Below are 18,278 nucleotides of genomic sequence, written 5' to 3'. Positions count from 1 at the left end.
ATTAATGAGTCATGCACAGCTGCTTGTTTATATGTCATTCAAGAGGTACGTAAGAGGTCTTCTACCTCCCTTCTAATGGGATAAATAAAAAAATGTCCTCTGTCCTCTTCTCCCAGGTGTCCCCCACGCACCTTCCTCCCAGCCCTGTGTAAGATCTTCCTGGACGAGAGCGCTCCGGACAACGTGCTGGAGGTGACGGCCCGCGCCATCACATACTACCTGGACGTGTCGGCTGAGTGCACCCGCAGGATCGTTGGCGTGGAGGGGGCTATCAAGGCACTGTGTAACCGCCTGGTGGTGGTGGAGCTCAACAACAGGACCAGCAGAGACCTGGCAGAGCAGTGTGTCAAGGTATGCTTTTTTTATTACGAAAATGCTCCTGACGAAGACTCAGTTAGGGAACATCATACCAGTGTGGAGATCTACTTTTTGGTTCTACATTATTCAATTATGCCCCTTGCCTTTTTCATTATTCATGTGATCAACTGGTGGCTTCAGGCTCCCTTTCACTGTTTACGCAAGAGAACGTTCTTTCCCTTTTAACGGAGACGTTTTATTCAAATCAGAAGATGCAAATGAAGTCTTGAATATGCAGGTCATATTTCCTCTATCTGTAGTGTACACAAGAAGTATATCTGTTTGAGGAAGGGCTTATGTTTGTAGAATAGTAGAGAACATGCTCACTCTCAAAAGTAGTCGGGTGCTGTGTACAGGCCATAGTGAGATTGACCACACACCATAAAATAACACCGTAAATAATCAATAATGAATGTATTATTTTGTTGACTGAACTTGTGTTTGTCATTTGTCAGGTGCTGGAGCTGATCTGTACCAGGGAGTCTGGAGCAGTGTTTGAGGCTGGGGGTCTGAACTGTGTGCTTAGCTTCATCCGGGACAGCGGTCATCTGGTCCATAAGGACACCCTGCACTCTGCCATGGCTGTGGTGTCTCGCCTGTGCAGCAAGATGGAGCCCCAGGACTCCTCTCTGGAGACCTGTGTGGAGTCCCTCTCCAGCCTACTCAAACACGAGGACCACCAGGTGAATAGAACACCCACTCAAGAGTCATCAGTGGGGGGACACATTGGTGGTGGATGGATGAGTTTTCCCTTTACCATATAAATACTTTGATGTTCTGGAGAGGTAGTATATAAATCGACTCAATTATCATCGGAAAGAAGCTCAAAGGTCTGGTTGATTCCATTGTTATTGATTTACAATGCAACCCATTGATCCACAGGTGTCTGACGGGGCTCTTCGCTGCTTCGCCTCTCTGGCGGACCGCTTCACCCGTCGAGGGGTGGACCCGGCGCCTCTGGCCAAGCACGGGCTGACAGAAGAGCTGCTGTCCCGGATGGCTGCTGCAGGAGGCACGGTCTCCGGACCCTCCTCCACCAGTAAGCCAGGCCGGACCTCCACTGGGGCACAACCCACAGTCGCTGATTCCAAACTCAGCAACCAGGTGTCCACCATCGTCAGCCTGCTCTCCACCCTGTGCAGAGGTTCTCCCCTCGTCACCCATGTAAGGACATTTTACATTTGGTCTTGTTTAAAAAAATTAAAAAAATAGTTACAAAACAAATTGGTCCAAAATACCCTTTCTGAAATGTAATCTTCAAGGACCAGCCTCAAAGGCACTACACTCTGGGAGGAGTTTTATTAGAATGCTTTTTAAATGAAGTCCTTAGCCTTCTTGACAAATTATTGCAGTTTAATTTGCTGCCAAATTGGTAGCTGTGTTTGGTGTTATGTGCCCTCTGGGACACATTTCTGTATTAGTAAGAATTCATAATTTATTCCAAAACAATTTTATTGGCACAGAATGTTAATGTATGAGCTGCAATATCTTAAAAGCTAACGGTAATAACAAACAAAAAACTTGGAAAGGATCCAGTTTCAGAATATTTCAGTGACGAGCGCTGTATTGTAATGAGAGCTATGATGACGTGAGAATGGCTAGCATAGGAGAATAATGAATTGGGGTAATAATTTCCAGCTGTGTTTTTGTTTTGACTCCTCCCTGTGTGTGTGCGCGCCTGTGTGTTTCCTGTGTGTGTGTAGGATCTTTTGCGCTCTGCGCTGCCTGACTCAATGGAGAGTGCCCTGCAGGGGGATGAACGCTGTGTTCTGGACACCATGCGTCTCGTGGACCTGCTGTTGGTGCTGCTGTTTGAGGGCCGCAAGGCTCTGCCCAAATCCACCGCTGGCACCACAGGACGCATCCCGGGCCTGCGGCGGCTGGACAGCTCCGGGGAGCGCTCCCACCGACAGCTCATCGACTGTATCCGCAGCAAAGACACAGATGCGCTCATCGACGCAATCGACACCGGGGGTGGGTGGATATATGGTCAAAGGTTATGCGCTATAAAGGGAATAGGGCACCATTTGGGAAGCTGACATCCTATGTTTTATTCTTCATCCTCTTCTTAATAACTAAATGTAAATATCAGGTTGTTTATTGTTCCTGGAGGATGTTTCCGTAGTGATAACCAAAAGATACCTTTGTTATTATCACCATGTGGTGTTTCTGTCTGGAGGCTACAGGGGGTTGTGGCAGAGGAAGCTTGTCCAATCAGGTGGAATGGTGCCCTTTTTCCTCATTCATTTCAACCTTTTGTTTGCATAATGGTAGATGTATCATGTTTATGATGGCGTGCACGCTTTGTCAATGCCCCGAAATGATTCCCGTGTTTCAGCTTTTGAAGTGAATTTCATGGATGACGTTGGGCAGACTCTTTTGAACTGGGCCTCTGCGTTTGGCACACAGGAAATGGTAAGATGTTAGCTATTATTTTTAGACTTGAGTCTGTATCCCTCCATCTCTTTACAGGGTAATTGTAATAGTTTACCCTGTACATTATGGCGGCCATTATACATGAGAACAGAATGGCTCATTGTGCCCAGGAAATGAAGGATAGTATCTCCTCCCTGTTGAGCTGGAAGAACAAAGCTGTTCACATCCAGGAAGGGCTCAAGGCTCTGACAATAGGTGTCCATAGCAACAAACAGCAGCATAAACATGAATGAATGGTGTGTATCCATAATGTGGCCTAATGCAGCCTGACTACTAGGGTTTGGTTGAATAATTGCTTGTTTGTCACCTCGAAACCAGACCACAACACAGGTCTATCACGTTGTCTTACAAAACACCTTGTATTCATTAGGCTCCAAACAGACTAGGAAGGACTGCATGGACTAGTTTTCATTAGAAACATACATTTCTATTTGCTGTTTCAATGTTTTTAAAAGTGTTCCTTTGCCTGGACCATGTTGAATAGCTCCTGTTTGTTGTGGTCGGTGTCCCAGGTTGAGTTCCTGTGTGAGAGAGGTGCTGATGTCAACAGGGGTCAGAGGTCCTCCTCCCTCCATTACGCTGCCTGTTTCGGGCGGCCTCAAGTAGCAAAGGTAGCTAAGCTCTCTTTAACTCTCATAGGAAATATCTTCTGATGCTCTGTTTTTGACCAACATCCGTTGACAAAGGCCCAGGAGCCGGCATGTTGGGCGCTGGTTTATGTTGATTTCAATGAATGTAAATTGAGCACGGCACTCCATCCTTCTCTATATGTTGTTTGGAAATGCACTACATGACCAAAAGTATGTGGAGACCTGCTCATCAAGCATCTCATTCCAAATCATGGACATTATTAGGGAGTTGGTCCCCCTTTGCTGCTACAACAGCCTCCACTCTTCTGGGAAGGTTTTCCACTAGATGTTGGAACATTGCTGCGGGAAGGATTATTGAGGTCGGGCACTGATGTTGTGCATTTAGGCCTGGCTCATAGTTCAATTCATCCCGATGGGGTTGAGGTCACGGCTCTGTGTCGACCAAGTTCTTTCACACCGATCTCGACAAACCATTTCTGTAATGACCTCGCTTTGGGCACAGGGGCATTGTCATGCTGAAACAGGAAAGGGCCTTTCCCAACTGTTGCCACAAAATTGGAAGCACAGAATTGTCTAGAATGTCATTGTATGCTGTAGCGTTAAGATTTCCCTTCACTGGAATGAAGAGGTTTAGACTGAACCATGAAAAACAACCCCAGACCATTAACCCTCCTCCACCAAACTTTACAGTTTGCACTATGCATTGGGGCAGGTAGTGTTCGCCTGGCATCTGCAAACACAGTCCGTCGGACTGCCAGATGGTGAAGCGTGATTCATCACTCCAGAGAACGCATTTCCACTGCTCCCGAGTCCAATGGCGGCAAGCTTTACACCACTCCTGCTGACGCTTGGCATTGCGCATGGTGATCTTAGGCTTGTGTGTGGCTGCTCGGCCATGGAAACCACTTTCATGAAGCCCCCGACGAACAGTTCTTGTGTTGACGTTACTTCCAGAGGCAGCTTGGAACTCAGTAGTGAGTGTTGCAACCAAGGACAGACAAAAAAAACTTTAGCACTCGGTGGTCCCGTTGTGTGGCCTACCACTTCACGGCTGAGCCGCTGTTGTTCCTAGACGTTTCCACTTCACAATAACGGCACTTACAGTTGACGGGAAATTTGACGAACTGACTTGTTGCGAAGGTGGCATCTTATGACGGTGCCACGTTGAACGTCACTGAGCTCTTCACTAAGGCCATTCTACTGCCAATGTTTGTCTATGGAGATTGCATGGCTGTGTACTCAACGGGTGTGGCTGAAATAGCCGAATCCACAAAGTTGAAGGGGTGTCCACATACTTTTGTGTAAATAGTGTACAGTTAGACCCTATGCATGTTTCCTTAGTAAGTATCGCTGTCTGTGTCTCTAGACTCTACTGCGACATGGAGCCAACCCTGACCTCCGAGATGAAGATGGGAAAACTCCCCTGGATAAAGCCAGGGAGCGTGGCCACAGTGAGGTTGTAGCCATCCTCCAGTCTCCTGGTGAGTTATAATATATGAACATAATCACACCTTCCAATGATTTTCGATTTGATTTGGGAGTTGATTGATTGACGTTTATTGTTGTCCTTGAGGAGGAAATGATTTCGAAGTTACATATACATAGAAACAACAACGAGCAAACAACAAACCAGTGGTGTAAAGTACTGAAGTATAAATACTTTAAAGTAGTTTTTTTGGTATTTATATTTGACAACTTTTACTTCACAACATTCCTAAATAATGTACTTTTTACTCCGTACATTTTCCGTGACCCTCAAAAGTACTCGTTACATTTTTAATGCTTAGCAGGACACGGGTCCAATTCACCCACTTATCAAGAAAAAATCCCTTGTCATCCCTACTGCCTCTGATCTAGTGACTCACTAAACACAAATGCTTCATTTGTAAATTATGTCTAAGTGTTGCCCCTGGCTATCTGTTAATTAAAAAAACAAGAATATGGTGCCATCTGGTTTGCTTAATATAAGGAATATGAAATTATTTATACTTTTAGTTTTACTTTTGATGCTTAAGTATATTTAAAACCAAATACTTTTACTCAACTTGTATTTTACTGGGTTACGTTTGCTTGAGTCATTTTCTAAGTTCTCCACTTTTACTCAAGTATGACATTTGGGTACTTTTTCCACCACCGCAACAAACGGACATAGCAGCTGGGTTAACCGACTGTCAGTAAAAAACCTTGGTTATGAGTGACCCATATCATGTTCTTTATCTGAAAACAAGGACAGTGGTTATGTGACAACCTGTTCTGTTCTGTAGGAGACTGGATGTGCCCCGTTAACAAAGGAGAGGACAAGAAGAAGAAAGATGCGAACAAGGAGGAGGAGGAGGGCAGTGAACCCAAAGGAGACCCAGAGATGGCCCCAATCTACTTGAAGAGACTGCTACCAGTATTCGCACAAACCTTTCAGCAAACCATGCTACCTTCTATTAGGTGACTTTGAGAATCATTTGACCAATCGACCCAAGGTCCATATAAATGTACTGTAACGTTACCAGTGTGTTCTATGCAACATAAAATCATTAGAATGTTACCAATGACTAGGATGATTGACTCAAACACATTTGATACTTCTCCCTCCCACCCACACAAGACAAAATGCTCTTGTTACTGTATAACTTGTCTAAGCTCATAGATGTACAGTACCATTCAAAAGTTTGGGGTCACTTAGGAATTTCCTTGTTTTTGAAAGAAAAGCAACATTTTTGTCCATTTTTAAAATAACATCAAATTGATCAGAAATACATTGTAGACATTGTTAATGTTGTAAATTACTATTGCAGCTGGAAATGGCAGATTTTATTTTTATGGAATATCTACATATGCGTACAGAGGCCCACTATCAGAGACCATAACTTCTGTGTTCCAATGGCACGTTGTGTTAGCTAATCCAAGTTTATCATTTTAAAAGGCTAAGTGATCATTAGAAAACCCTTTTACAATTATGTTAGCACAGCTGAAAACGGTTGTGCTGATTTAAAGAAGCAATAAAATTGTTCTTCTTTAGACTAGTTGAGTATCTGGAGCATCAGCATTTGTGGGTTCGATTACAGGCGCAAAATGGCCAGAAACAAAGAACTTTCTTCTAAAACTCGTCAGTCTATTCTTGTTCTGAGAAATGAAGGCTATTCCATGTGAGAAATTGCCAAGAAACTGAAGATCTTGTACAACGCTGTGTACTACTCCCTTCACTGTTGACGTTGAGACTGGTGTTTTGAGGGTACTATTTAATGAAGCTGCCAGTTGAGGACTTGAGGCGTCTGTTTCTCAAACTAGACGGTAATGTTATTTTTCTCAGTTGTACACCGGGGCCTCCCACTCTTTCCATTCTGGTTAGAGCCAGTGTGCTCTGTTCTGTGAAGGGAGTAGTACACAGCGTGGTACAAGATCTTCAGTTTCTTGGCAATTTCTCACTTGGAATAGCCTTCATTTTTCAGAACAAGAATAGACCGACAAGTTTCAGAAGAAAGTTCTTTGTTTCTGGCTATTTTGAGTTTGTAATTGAACCCACAAATGCTGATGCTCCAGATACTCAACTAGTCTAAAGAAGGCCAGTTTTATTGCTTTTTTAATCGGCACAAGTTTTTAGCTATGCTAACATAATTGCAAAAGGGTTTACTAATGATCAAGTAGCCTTTTAAAACGATAAACTTGGATTAGCTAACACAACATGCCATTGGAACACAGGAGTGATGGTTGCTGATAATGGGCCTCTGAATGCCTATGTAGATATTCCATAAAAAATCTGCTGTTTCCAGCTACAATAGTCATTTACAACATCAATTATGTCTACACTGTATTTCTGATCAATTTGATGTTATTTTAATGGACAAAAATGTTGCTTTTCTTTCAAAAACAAGGACATTCCTAAGTGACCCCAAACTTTTGAACGGTAGTGTACATAATACTATTTATATGACTAAGCGCCTGAATGTATTTTCATTTCAGTAGGGATATATGCAAATACATTGACACAACGCCATTAACACATGCCCCCCCCCCCCCCCCCCCCCAGGAAAGCTAGCCTGGCTCTGATCAGGAAGATGATCCACTACAGCTGTGAGGTGCTGCTGAAGGAGGTGTGTTACTCTGACGCCGGTCACAACCTGCCAACCGTGCTAGTGGAGATCACGGCCACCGTGCTGGATCAGGAGGTAAGGCAATACACGACATCCATCCCTTTGTGTGTGTTCCACTGTGCTGGATTAGGAGATGTGTGTGTGACCCACCACTGTTAACAATGCCGTCCACCACTGACCTGATGCCTGTTAAGCTCTCTAGTTGCACCAGGTTTCATCCACAGTGCTTGTGTCTGAAGGCTAAGTTAACTGCTGTGTCTCTCTTCCTCCACAGGATGATGATGACGGTCACCTGCTGGCCCTGCAGATCATCAGAGACCTGGTGGACAAGGGAGGAGACGTCTTCCTGGACCAGCTGGCCAGGCTGGGCGTCATCAACAAGGTGTCCACTCTGGCCGGACCCACCTCAGACGACGAGAACGAGGAGGAGTCCAAACCAGAGAAGGTGAAATAAGAACACCACATTGCAGTCAGACCAAATATGCACTGATGGAGCTTTGTGATGTCTGTATGTTAAAGAAAAGCACTCTACAAATGTATTATTATATAAATGTATCATTCAAGTCTATCTCTGGATAAGTGTCAGCTTCATGACTAAAATGTAAATGTATGTCTCTCTTTGTCCTGCCAGGAGGACGAGCCCCAGGAGGAAGCCAAAGAGGTGCAGCAGGGGAAGCCTTACCACTGGCGTGACTGGTCCGTCATCAGGGGGAGGGACTGCCTGTACATCTGGAGCGACGCTGCAGCCCTGGAGCTCTCCAACGGCTCCAACGGATGGTTCCGCTTCATCCTGGACGGCAAGCTGGCCACCATGTATTCCAGCGGCAGCCCCGAGGGAGGCTCCGACAGCTCAGGTAGACCTAGCTACATACCTGGACTGTTATGACTTGAACTTCCCCCAACTAGCTACTTATTCCTCTTCATCTCCTTTGGGACATAAGGCCAGTATGAGCTCCCTCCACTTATGTACATGCAGTTTTAAATGAATGAATAACGGTATTATACTGGTGATTTCGCAACCAACATCATGTTCCAATTTGTCTATTGTGCTAACGACGACATCATCATATCCTTGTTTTCCCACCCAGAGAGTCGTAGTGAGTTTCTGGAGAAGCTGCAGCGTGCCCGGAGCCAGGTGAAGCCTGTGACAGCCAGCCAGCCCATCCTGTCTGCCCTGGGTCCCACCAAGCTGACGGTGGGGAACTGGTCCCTGACCTGCCTGAAGGAGGGAGAGATCGCCATCCACAACTCTGACGGGCAGCAGGCCACCATCCTCAAGGAGGACCTGCCCGGCTTCGTGTTTGAGTCCAATAGGGGCACCAAGCATTCCTTCACCGCTGAAACGTCACTAGGTCAGTTGGTTTGGACTTCAGTGCATATAGGTCATAGAATTCATGTTGTATTTCATTCTGTAATTAAGTGTTCCTAAATCGTTTAGAAATGCATATTTCTAAATAAGGAAAATGTAAATCAATAGTAAGGATATCCTCTGCTAGAATGAGGGGAGGTGGTGATGGCCAGGGGAAGCCATCAAGTGCACCAGTTCCTAGTCTGGTTTGCATTCTATGGGGATTGTCTTTCTAATAGTTTATTTTCTGTTTGTTTTGCGTTGTACAGGGTCAGAGTTTGTTACCGGCTGGACTGGGAAGAGAGGAAGGAAGCTCAAATCCAAATTGGAGAAAACAAAACAGAAGGTGGATGTTTTGTTTTCTAGCGGTGACGTCAGTCTGCTGTTCAGTGTTTTCCAGTATTTTTTTTATTTTTTTTGTTTCTCTAAAGCCAGCTTCCTACTCCCTGAATATAGAAGTTAACTTTGTCTCTTTTGACAGGGACACAGATTGTCTTTTTGCTTTAGAACGCATGACATATTACCCATCTAGTTGTTAAGCCGTCATATCATTCTTTTAGATTCTATGATACTTTAGTTAACCCCCAGTCTTTCCTTTGCCCAGTGAGACTAGAGTTCCTCCCTGTCTGTTCCTGTGTTTTGCTATGTGGTTGTTTTGCCTACCTTAGTTGAATGCGCTGGATTTGTAAGTGTCTCTGGATAAGAGCGTCTACTAAATGGCTAAAATGTAAAATCTAAATGTAGGTGAAGACTGTGGCCAGAGACCTGTATGAAGACCACTTCAAGGCGGTGGAGAGCATGCCCAGGGGGGTGGTGGTCACCCTGAGAAACATCGCCACCCAGCTGGAGTCTGCTTGGGAGCTGCATACCAACAGACAGGTACTAACTCAGAAGCACATCAACTCTAACCTCATTTATATCACAATCCGATAACGTTATGCATACCAACAGACGGGGGTGAGGGAATTGACTTGGAACACTCACACAACAGCACTCAGTACTATTTTACAGTGAAATCGCTACAATGATAAGATTGAGTAGATTTTTATTTGACTTACTCTGTCATGGAGTTTTTGTTCTCTTGGTTGTTCTGTCTGAAGCTATAGGTGACAGGTTTGATGGCACGGTGAAAGTTAAATGTACTGCTTTGTCTGTTGCAGTGTATTGAGGGAGAGAACACATGGAGAGACCTGATGAAAACGGCTCTGGAAAACTTGATTGTGGTTCTCAAGGATGAAAACACCATCTCCCCATATGAAATGTGCAGCAGTGGCCTTGTTCAAGCACTTTTTACTGTCCTTAATAATGTAAGTAGGTTAGGATCAATGGATGGTTGAGGCATTTTGGATGTGGTCTAAGATGGTACCCTTTTTCCAATATAGTACACTACTTTTCACCAGGGCCCTTTGGGCAACAGTAGTGCACTATATAGGAATCCATTTGGTCTGAAGATTTCTCTTCCTTGCTTAGCCTTGTTCTCAACACTGTCTGGGCGTCCAACTTCCTCAATGCTGGGACAATAAAACTTCCTGAATCTGAATATTTTGTGTCGTTAGTCCAACTCCTGCTCAATTCCTGTTTTTCTTTTTCAGAGTGTTGAACTTGACATGAAACATGATTGTAAACCATTAATGGAAAGGATAAATGTATTTAAAACTGCATTCAGTGAAAACGAAGATGATGAAAGGTAATCTAATAATTTGGACTTTAATATAAAATATTATATATATTTCTTTTAAATAAAGTGTTAGTGGCTCATCTCCTGGTTTGTCCCACTTATTCAGCCGACCTGCAGTTGCCTTAATCCGCAAACTACTAGCAGTCCTGGAGTCCATTGAGCGGCTACCTCTGCATCTGTATGACACCCCAGGCTCCACCTATAACCTGCAGGTGAGTCTCTCCTCCAACCGCACCTCACACTAGTGTTAGTGGTGGTGACCAGTCGTTTGTTTGTTCCAGCTACCTGTTTATTGCTTAGGGTCAGTAAAACGGATTCGTCATTCTTTGTGTGCGTGTGTTAGATCCTGACGAGGAGGTTGCGTTTCCGTCTGGAGCGTGCCCCTGGGGAGACGGCGCTGATCGACCGTACAGGGCGCATGTTGAAGATGGAGCCCCTGGCCACCGTGGAGTCTCTGGAGCAGTACCTCCTCAAGATGGTACTGCCCCCTTTACTTCAACCCTGTTTCATCCTCTCATTATCTGCCATTCGGTGTGTTTGAGGGGATCAGTTTGAGCAAGTTGAGGTGCTAGTCTTGATCACATAATAGAAGTTATTTAGTATGCAAGGTGATTTGAAGATCAGTGATTCTGTGCATTCCGACTGCAATGTAGTCAATCTCAAACATGCACGTAATCTCATCTCTCTCTCCTCCAGGTGGCCAAGCAGTGGTACGACTTTGACAGATCCTCCTTCATCTTCGTCAGGAAACTGAGAGAGGGACAGACCTTCACATTCAGACACCAGCATGACTTTGACGAGAACGGAATAGTTTACTGGATTGGCACCAATGCAAAGTAAGTCTCCTCCCATTGTCTTTATGTACAAAGACCTGATAATGAGCTTAATGCTCATGATCCAATATAAGAAAAACAACCTTGTATTAATTCAGTGTTTCCTTTGTGTCTCCAGGACTGCCTATGAGTGGGTGAACCCAGCAGCCTACGGCCTGGTGGTAGTGACCTCTTCTGAGGGTCGTAACCTGCCCTACGGCCGACTGGAGGACATCCTGAGTCGGGACAGCTCTGCCCTTAACTGCCACACCAACGACGATAAGAACGCGTGGTTCGCCATCGACTTGGGCCTGTGGGTCATCCCCTCGGCCTACACCCTGCGCCATGCCCGTGGCTACGGCCGCTCTGCCCTCAGGAACTGGGTGTTCCAGGTGTCCAAAGACGGCCAGATCTGGATGAGTCTGTACACCCACGTGGATGACTGCAGCCTCAACGAGCCAGGGTAAGTAAGCCTTGTCCCAGACAGAATGGCCCATAGGGCAGGAGATTCTCAACAGGAAAAACTCAGGACCCTAAACCTGTAAGTCTGATTTTAACTGAGTTTGTGTCCTGTCCTGTCGAAGGTCCACAGCCACCTGGCCTCTGGACCCTTCGAAAGAGGAGAAGCAGGGCTGGAGACACATCCGCATCAAGCAGATGGGTAAGAATGCCAGCGGGCAGACCCACTACCTGTCTCTGTCAGGCCTGGAGATCTACGGCACCGTCAGCGGCGTGTGTGAGGACCAGCTAGGTAAGAGTCTGCACCTGGGTCGTCTCAAAATTTCTTCCATCTAGGGAGTTTGTTCTTGCTACTTCTGCTAGCTCTTTGGGGGTCTAAGCTCTCACCAGTGCTGTCAAAGAACAGTCAAAACACTTAATGATTTTAACAATGCTGTTGATCCATCCTCACTTTTCTCGTATCACAGCCATTAAACTCTGTAACCCTTTTAAAGTCACCATTGGCCTGAAATCCCTGAGCGGTTTCCTTCCTCTGCGGCAACTGAGTTAGAAGGGACGCCTGTATCTTTGTAGTGACTGGGTTTATTGAAATACCATCTTAAGTGTAATCAATAACTTTACCATGTTCAAAGGGATATTCAATGTCTGCTTTTATTATTTTTACCCATCAAACAGGGAAAGCCTTCCAATTGTTTATCCACCGTAAATTTTCACGTTAGGGGATTTTAGAAACACTTAAAATAAGGGCTGTGTTTCGTGTAGGCTTACCCTGGCGTGACGTTTTGATAACCATTTAAATCTCTCGGACAAGGTGACTTATCAATATATTTGGCTATATTTACTCAGATTCTAAATTGCTAATTAGCATCAGATTAAACATCATCTAAACTACAAATCCCTGCAAGCTCCAGCACGTCATCTATTGCTGACTCTTCTGCTAACAGGTATTGTCAATTTAAAACTTGCACTAGACAGTTCACAGAATTTTTGTGGGGTAAATGTAGGCAAATAATATATTGATTTTTTTATTTAACCTTTTATTTAACTAGGCAAGTCAGTTAAGAACAAATTCTTATTTACAATGACGGCCTACCCCGGCCAAACACGGACGATGCTGGACCAATTGTGCGCTGTCTTATGGGACTCCCAATCACGGCCGGATGTGATGCAGCCTGGATTCGAACCAGGTACTGTAGTAGTGATGCCTCTTGCACTGAGATGCAGTGTCTTAGACTGCTGCGCCACTCAGTAGCCCCTTTTATATTGATAAAAGTTACCTTGTCCTAAAGAGATTTACACGGTTATCAAAAGGTCACGCCAGGTTAAGTCTACATGAAACGGCCCTTATTTTAGTGTTTCTAAAATCGTCCGATGGGAAAAATGAATGGTGGGAAAACGATTGGAACCATTTCCCTGTTTGACTGCTAGGTTTTATGGGTATTATGACACATACTGTGATACTCTGTGGCCTTTGTGGTTGAGTCTGAATTCACTGCTCTAGTGAGGGACCTTACAATTATCTGTATGTGTGGGGTACAGAGATGAGGTAGTTGCTCAAAAATCACTTATGTGATTTGTTAAACACATTTTTACTTGTGAACTTATTTAGGGTTGCCATAAAGGGGTTGAATACTTTTAGACTCAAGACATTTCAGCTTTTTTATTCATTTGTAAAAAAAATTGAAGATCATAATTCCACTTTGACATAAAGTATTGTGTGTAGGCCAGTGACAGAACATATCCATTCAATCCATTTGAAATTCAGGCTGTAACAATAAAATGTGGATAAAGTCGAGGCGTGTGAATACTTTCTGAAGGCACTGTGTATGCGAGGAGCACTCTTTTTGCTGAGGCCGACACTGGTTGTATACTGGGGGAAAAAACTATAAATGCAACATGCAACAATTTCATAGATTTTACTGAGTTAGAGTACGTATAAGGATATCAGTCAATTTATATAAATGAATTAGGCCCTAATCTATGGATTTCACATGACTGGGAATACAGATATCTTTAAAAAAAATAATGGTAGGGGTCCTGGATCAGAAAACCAGTCCGTTTCTGGTGTGAACACCATTTGCCTCATGTTGCGCGACATGTCCTTTGTATAGAGTTGATCAGATTGTGGAATGTTGTCCCACTCTGTGCAAAGTTGCTGGATATTGGCGGGAACTGGAACATGCTGTCGTACACGTCAATCCAGAGCATCCCAAACATGCTCAATGGGTGGTTACATGTCTGGTGACTATGCAGGCCATGGAATAACTGGGATATTTTCAGCTTCCCGGAATTGTGTACAGATCCTTACGACATGGGGTTGTGCATTATAATGCTGAAACATGAGGTGATGGCGGCAGATGAATGGCATGACAATGGGCCTCAGGATCTCGTCACGGTGCATTGAAATTTCTATTGATAAAATGCAATTGGGTTCGTTGTCTGTAGCTTATGCCTGCCCATACCATAACCCCATTGCCGCCATGGGGCACTCTGTTCAGAATGTTGACATCAGCAAACCGCTCATCCACACACCGCCATACACGTGGTCTGCAGTTGTATGGCCGGTTGGATGTACTGCTAAATTCACTAAAATGACGTTGGAGGTGGCTTATGGTAGAGAAATGAACATTGAAATCTCTGGCAACAGCTCTGATGGACTTTCCTGCAGTCAGCATGCCAATTGCACGCTCCCTCAATGTGAAAAATCTGTGGCATTGTGTGACAAAACTGCAAATTTGTTGCCTTTTTATTGTTCCCGTGTAATGATCATGCTGTTTTAATCAGCTTCTTGACATGCCACACCTGTCAGGTAGATGGATTATCTTGGCAAGCTGACTAACAGGGATGTAAACACATTTGTGCACATCATTTGAGAGAAATAAGCTTTTTTTGTGTAAAACATTTCTGGGGTCTTTTTATTTCAGAACATGGGACCAACACTTTACATGTTGCGTTTTTATATTTTTGTTCAGTGTAGTATGTTTATGAATAATTATTAATTTGCTTTTAATGACTCCAAGCAATCTGACCCGTCTCCTTCTCCCCTCCACAGGTAAAGCAGTGAAGGAGGCAGAGGCCAATCTACGCAGGCAGAGGCGTCTGTTCCGCTCCCAGGTGATGAAGTACATAGTGCCAGGGGCGCGCGTGGTGCGGGGCATCGACTGGAAGTGGAGAGACCAGGATGGCAACCCAGCAGGAGAGGGTACGGTGACGGGAGAGGCCCATAACGGTAAAACTCTACTACAGCCTAAGCCCACACCATCTAATATAATGTCCCTGTGTGTGGAACTGAACCCCCACACACAGCTTGCATAGAAAGCTTTTGTTTTTCTATGAAAAAAGGGTGTAAGAAATATTCTTAAGGGACTTAGTCTACTGACATGATGATGCATGTTTAAACTGCTAAAGCCGGAAATAATGCAGAGCTTTATCCCAGAATAAACCCATATGTCACCCCATCATCACATGTGGGGAGTGTTATAATAGTTGTTCAGAGGAATTGGGCTGCGTAACTATGGCTATTGAACATAGGGTGTGCAAAAACTAGTAACAATGGAGTCATTGATACAAATATGGTAGACATTTTTTATTTTTATTTTTTACAAATTGTGAACATCAAGTGCATTTACATGCTTTGAGGAGCCTTTTAGTACATCTTAAAGGGCAATCCACCACTTTTCAACCTCGTTTTCATTATCTCTAGCCCATTACCAGTGTCTACATATGTGAAAACGGTGCATTTCTACTTTTTGTTGGGAAAAAATATACAGTTTAAAAAGTTCTACCCAATTAAAATGTAAACATTTTAACAGTGATTTTCAAACACTGAGATTTGCGGTGACGTGGGGGCAATAACATTCCCTCCCTCTGGCCTGAAACTCATTGCAGGCTTTTTAAAAACTTTTATTCTTACCCTTTGATGTCACAGAAGCAGTTTTTAGGACCTTTTTAACTACAGAGCATAGAAACGTGACATTTTCACATATGTAGACACTGGTATGGTGCTGGAAATAATGAATAGGAGGTTGAAACTGGCGGAATTGCCCTTTAACCCAAATCTCCTTTTCACTAACTCTCTCGTCTCACCTTTGTATGTTAAATACTGAGGGTCGAGTTGGTCTGAAAGAAATCAACCAGCAGTTGTTCATTATGTCCTAATATAATGTTTGCGCTTACATAACATCTGTGCCTTAACCCTGATCAGTAACTTCAGAAACAAGGTCTTTACAAGACATTGTACAGGTGGTCGGTGGCCGGTGCTACTACACAGTTCCAAACGGGACAGTGTTTTTTTTTTTTCATGGCTTTCCTACTAAAGGCTGTTACTTTCCTACTTTCTCTTCTGCTTCTGACCTCACGCTACAGGCCTATTACTTACTCCTCTCCAAACCAATCGGGAAACAAGGCCATTCTTTGTTAATGAAGGATAAATAATAACCTTCAAGAGCACTTTAACTGCAAAGCAGTCTAGTGGCTGATCTAAGTCAGTGCTACTGCTCTGCTGTGTGACTAGACTGCATTATATTGGGCTCTTGCTCTTCCTGCCGCATTATTAAATACAAGGGCCTGAAAAGCATCACATATTACCTATCTCTGTATGCCGAACGTCTTTTTAAAACCACTCATGATCATTTTACGTATTTCACTAAACTTGCAAAACTGTCACTACCATTATACCCTTTTTGTTATTAGTTTGCTAATTTGAAGCGCAACCCTCTCCCCCAACGTACCAGGTAACCTTTTCGTACTTGTACAAGCTATCTGTTAGATCTCTGGGTAGCCATGTGTTTAAATACTTTTTGACTAATTGTCTCCATCAATCAACTAAGTGCATGTTGATGTCACAATTTGCAAGCACTGAATAGACTCACTCCATTGCAACTATATTATATTTACATTGACAAAAATATTCTTCAGTTCCTTTTTCTCAGGTGCTTCGCATTTGCAAAATTCTACTTTGCTTGTCATTTTCTGTAACTCATGATTTCTATCTGATTGCTTCACCTGGACCAGAGTACTAGACCATACAGTATTGTTAAGACAACCAATATCTCAATTAGACTTGCCATTGATTTAACTATTCAGCAATATGCTAAACATACTATCAGCTTCAGCATAGCTGCATAGAATGGCATGCTGTTGTTGAATTAGTCTGAAGCTGTATTCAGCCCACCTGTCATTTGTCATAAACAAAGGTATTTGGTCCAGTGTCAAGCCGAGCTGCTGTCTTGACTTGCTGTCTGCTCTCTGCTGGGTCTCACAACATTCATATCCCTTTCCAGGCTGGATTGATGTCACCTGGGATGCTGGTGGCTCAAACTCTTACCGTATGGGTGCTGAAGGAAAATTTGACCTCAAGCTTGCGCCAGGGTACGACCCTGAGTCTGCGCCATCACCCAAACCTGTCTCATCCACTGTTTCAGGCACAGCGCAGTCCTGGAGCAGCCTGGTGAAAAATAACTGTCCGGACAAGGGCGGCTCCTCCTCGGCTGCAGGGGCCAGCTCTTCAAGCCGGAAGGGCAGTAGCAGCTCGGTGTGTAGCGTGGCCAGCAGCAGCGATATCAGTCTCAGCTCCACCAAGGTAGAGCGCCGGGCCGAGAGCCTGCTGGGGGGGGTCCTAGGGGTCAGTGGTGGCACCATCGGGGCAGAGGGCCAAGAGCCCATCGTGGTACTGTCCTCCGAGGCTGGATGCGTGTCCAGCACGTTAACTGCTGAGGGCGGCGAGCGGAAAGCAGGTGCGGACAGGCAAGAGGCTGTAGACGCCACGTCCATCTCCATGGCACTAGTCAGCGTCAGCTCGCCTGACGTCAGCTCCGTGTCCGAGTCCTCCAGTAAGGAGGCGGCTTCCCAGAGGCCTCTATGTTCTGCGGCCAGCGCCCGTCTGTCTGTTAGCTCTCTGCTGGCGACCAGCGCTCCCATGAGCTCCAGTGCCAGCGTGCCCAACCTGTCGTCACGGGAGGCCAGCCTCATGGAATCGTTTGTGAGGAGGGCTCCCAACATGTCCCGCACCAATGCCACCAACAACATGAACCTGAGTCGCAGCAGCAGCGACAACAACACCAACACACTGGGACGAAACGTCATGAGCACTGCAAGTGAGTATTCAGCCTATACTGTCTGCAGGCCAGGGATGCATGGGATACACAGCCCTCAGCCTTCAGTTCTCCTCAGCCTTCAGTGCACATAAAGGGACCACTGTCCAGCCGGCTATTGAACATGATTGGCATGACTTGTAGAAGGAGCCTTCTAACTTGGGTTTGAGATTTGGTCACACTTTTACATAAAAGTAGAGTTTAGTAGTTGTCAATTTTACATTGCAAGGACACGTGTAATGTTTGAACAAGTACTGTGAATGCACAAGTCGCAAATATATGTAAAATGTTTTGCTTTGTGTTCAATATTGATAATTTGATCAACACAAAGGGAAGGATCAAAACAGTCACTCATCTAGACAAGAAGAATAACTACTGGCTTCACATAAGAGTGGTGTTGTTGCTTTTGTGTTGTGTTTTG

At 44.6% G+C, this 18,278-nt stretch overlaps 1 protein-coding gene across 7 annotated transcripts in view; it reads left to right on the top strand.

Moving 5' to 3' along the window:
• The window catches only part of hectd1 (HECT domain containing 1), a 28,320-nt gene that overhangs the window by 2,471 nt on the left and 7,571 nt on the right, over nucleotides 1-18,278 (top strand). For 6 of the 7 annotated variants that reach the window (XM_055863629.1, XM_055863630.1, XM_055863626.1 and 3 more), the window contains exons 3-25: nucleotides 117-351; nucleotides 813-1,040; nucleotides 1,240-1,521; nucleotides 2,061-2,331; nucleotides 2,696-2,772; nucleotides 3,306-3,404; nucleotides 4,750-4,864; nucleotides 5,648-5,822; nucleotides 7,405-7,543; nucleotides 7,743-7,913; nucleotides 8,100-8,322; nucleotides 8,557-8,820; nucleotides 9,086-9,162; nucleotides 9,561-9,695; nucleotides 9,977-10,123; nucleotides 10,409-10,503; nucleotides 10,601-10,706; nucleotides 10,838-10,972; nucleotides 11,191-11,330; nucleotides 11,446-11,769; nucleotides 11,891-12,057; nucleotides 14,818-14,994; nucleotides 17,048-17,860. In XM_055863629.1, the coding sequence (XP_055719604.1) occupies nucleotides 117-351; nucleotides 813-1,040; nucleotides 1,240-1,521; nucleotides 2,061-2,331; nucleotides 2,696-2,772; nucleotides 3,306-3,404; nucleotides 4,750-4,864; nucleotides 5,648-5,822; nucleotides 7,405-7,543; nucleotides 7,743-7,913; nucleotides 8,100-8,322; nucleotides 8,557-8,820; nucleotides 9,086-9,162; nucleotides 9,561-9,695; nucleotides 9,977-10,123; nucleotides 10,409-10,503; nucleotides 10,601-10,706; nucleotides 10,838-10,972; nucleotides 11,191-11,330; nucleotides 11,446-11,769; nucleotides 11,891-12,057; nucleotides 14,818-14,994; nucleotides 17,048-17,860 (4,595 nt within the window). The remainder of the gene's footprint in view (nucleotides 1-116; nucleotides 352-812; nucleotides 1,041-1,239; nucleotides 1,522-2,060; nucleotides 2,332-2,695; nucleotides 2,773-3,305; nucleotides 3,405-4,749; nucleotides 4,865-5,647; nucleotides 5,823-7,404; nucleotides 7,544-7,742; nucleotides 7,914-8,099; nucleotides 8,323-8,556; nucleotides 8,821-9,085; nucleotides 9,163-9,560; nucleotides 9,696-9,976; nucleotides 10,124-10,408; nucleotides 10,504-10,600; nucleotides 10,707-10,837; nucleotides 10,973-11,190; nucleotides 11,331-11,445; nucleotides 11,770-11,890; nucleotides 12,058-14,817; nucleotides 14,995-17,047; nucleotides 17,861-18,278) is intronic. The other variant, XM_055863627.1, reaches the window with a different exon arrangement.

This window comes from Salvelinus fontinalis, chromosome 15, assembly GCF_029448725.1.
Source record: "Salvelinus fontinalis isolate EN_2023a chromosome 15, ASM2944872v1, whole genome shotgun sequence".
Lineage (NCBI taxonomy): Eukaryota > Metazoa > Chordata > Actinopteri > Salmoniformes > Salmonidae > Salvelinus > Salvelinus fontinalis.
This window is presented reverse-complemented; position numbering and strand designations above follow the sequence as displayed.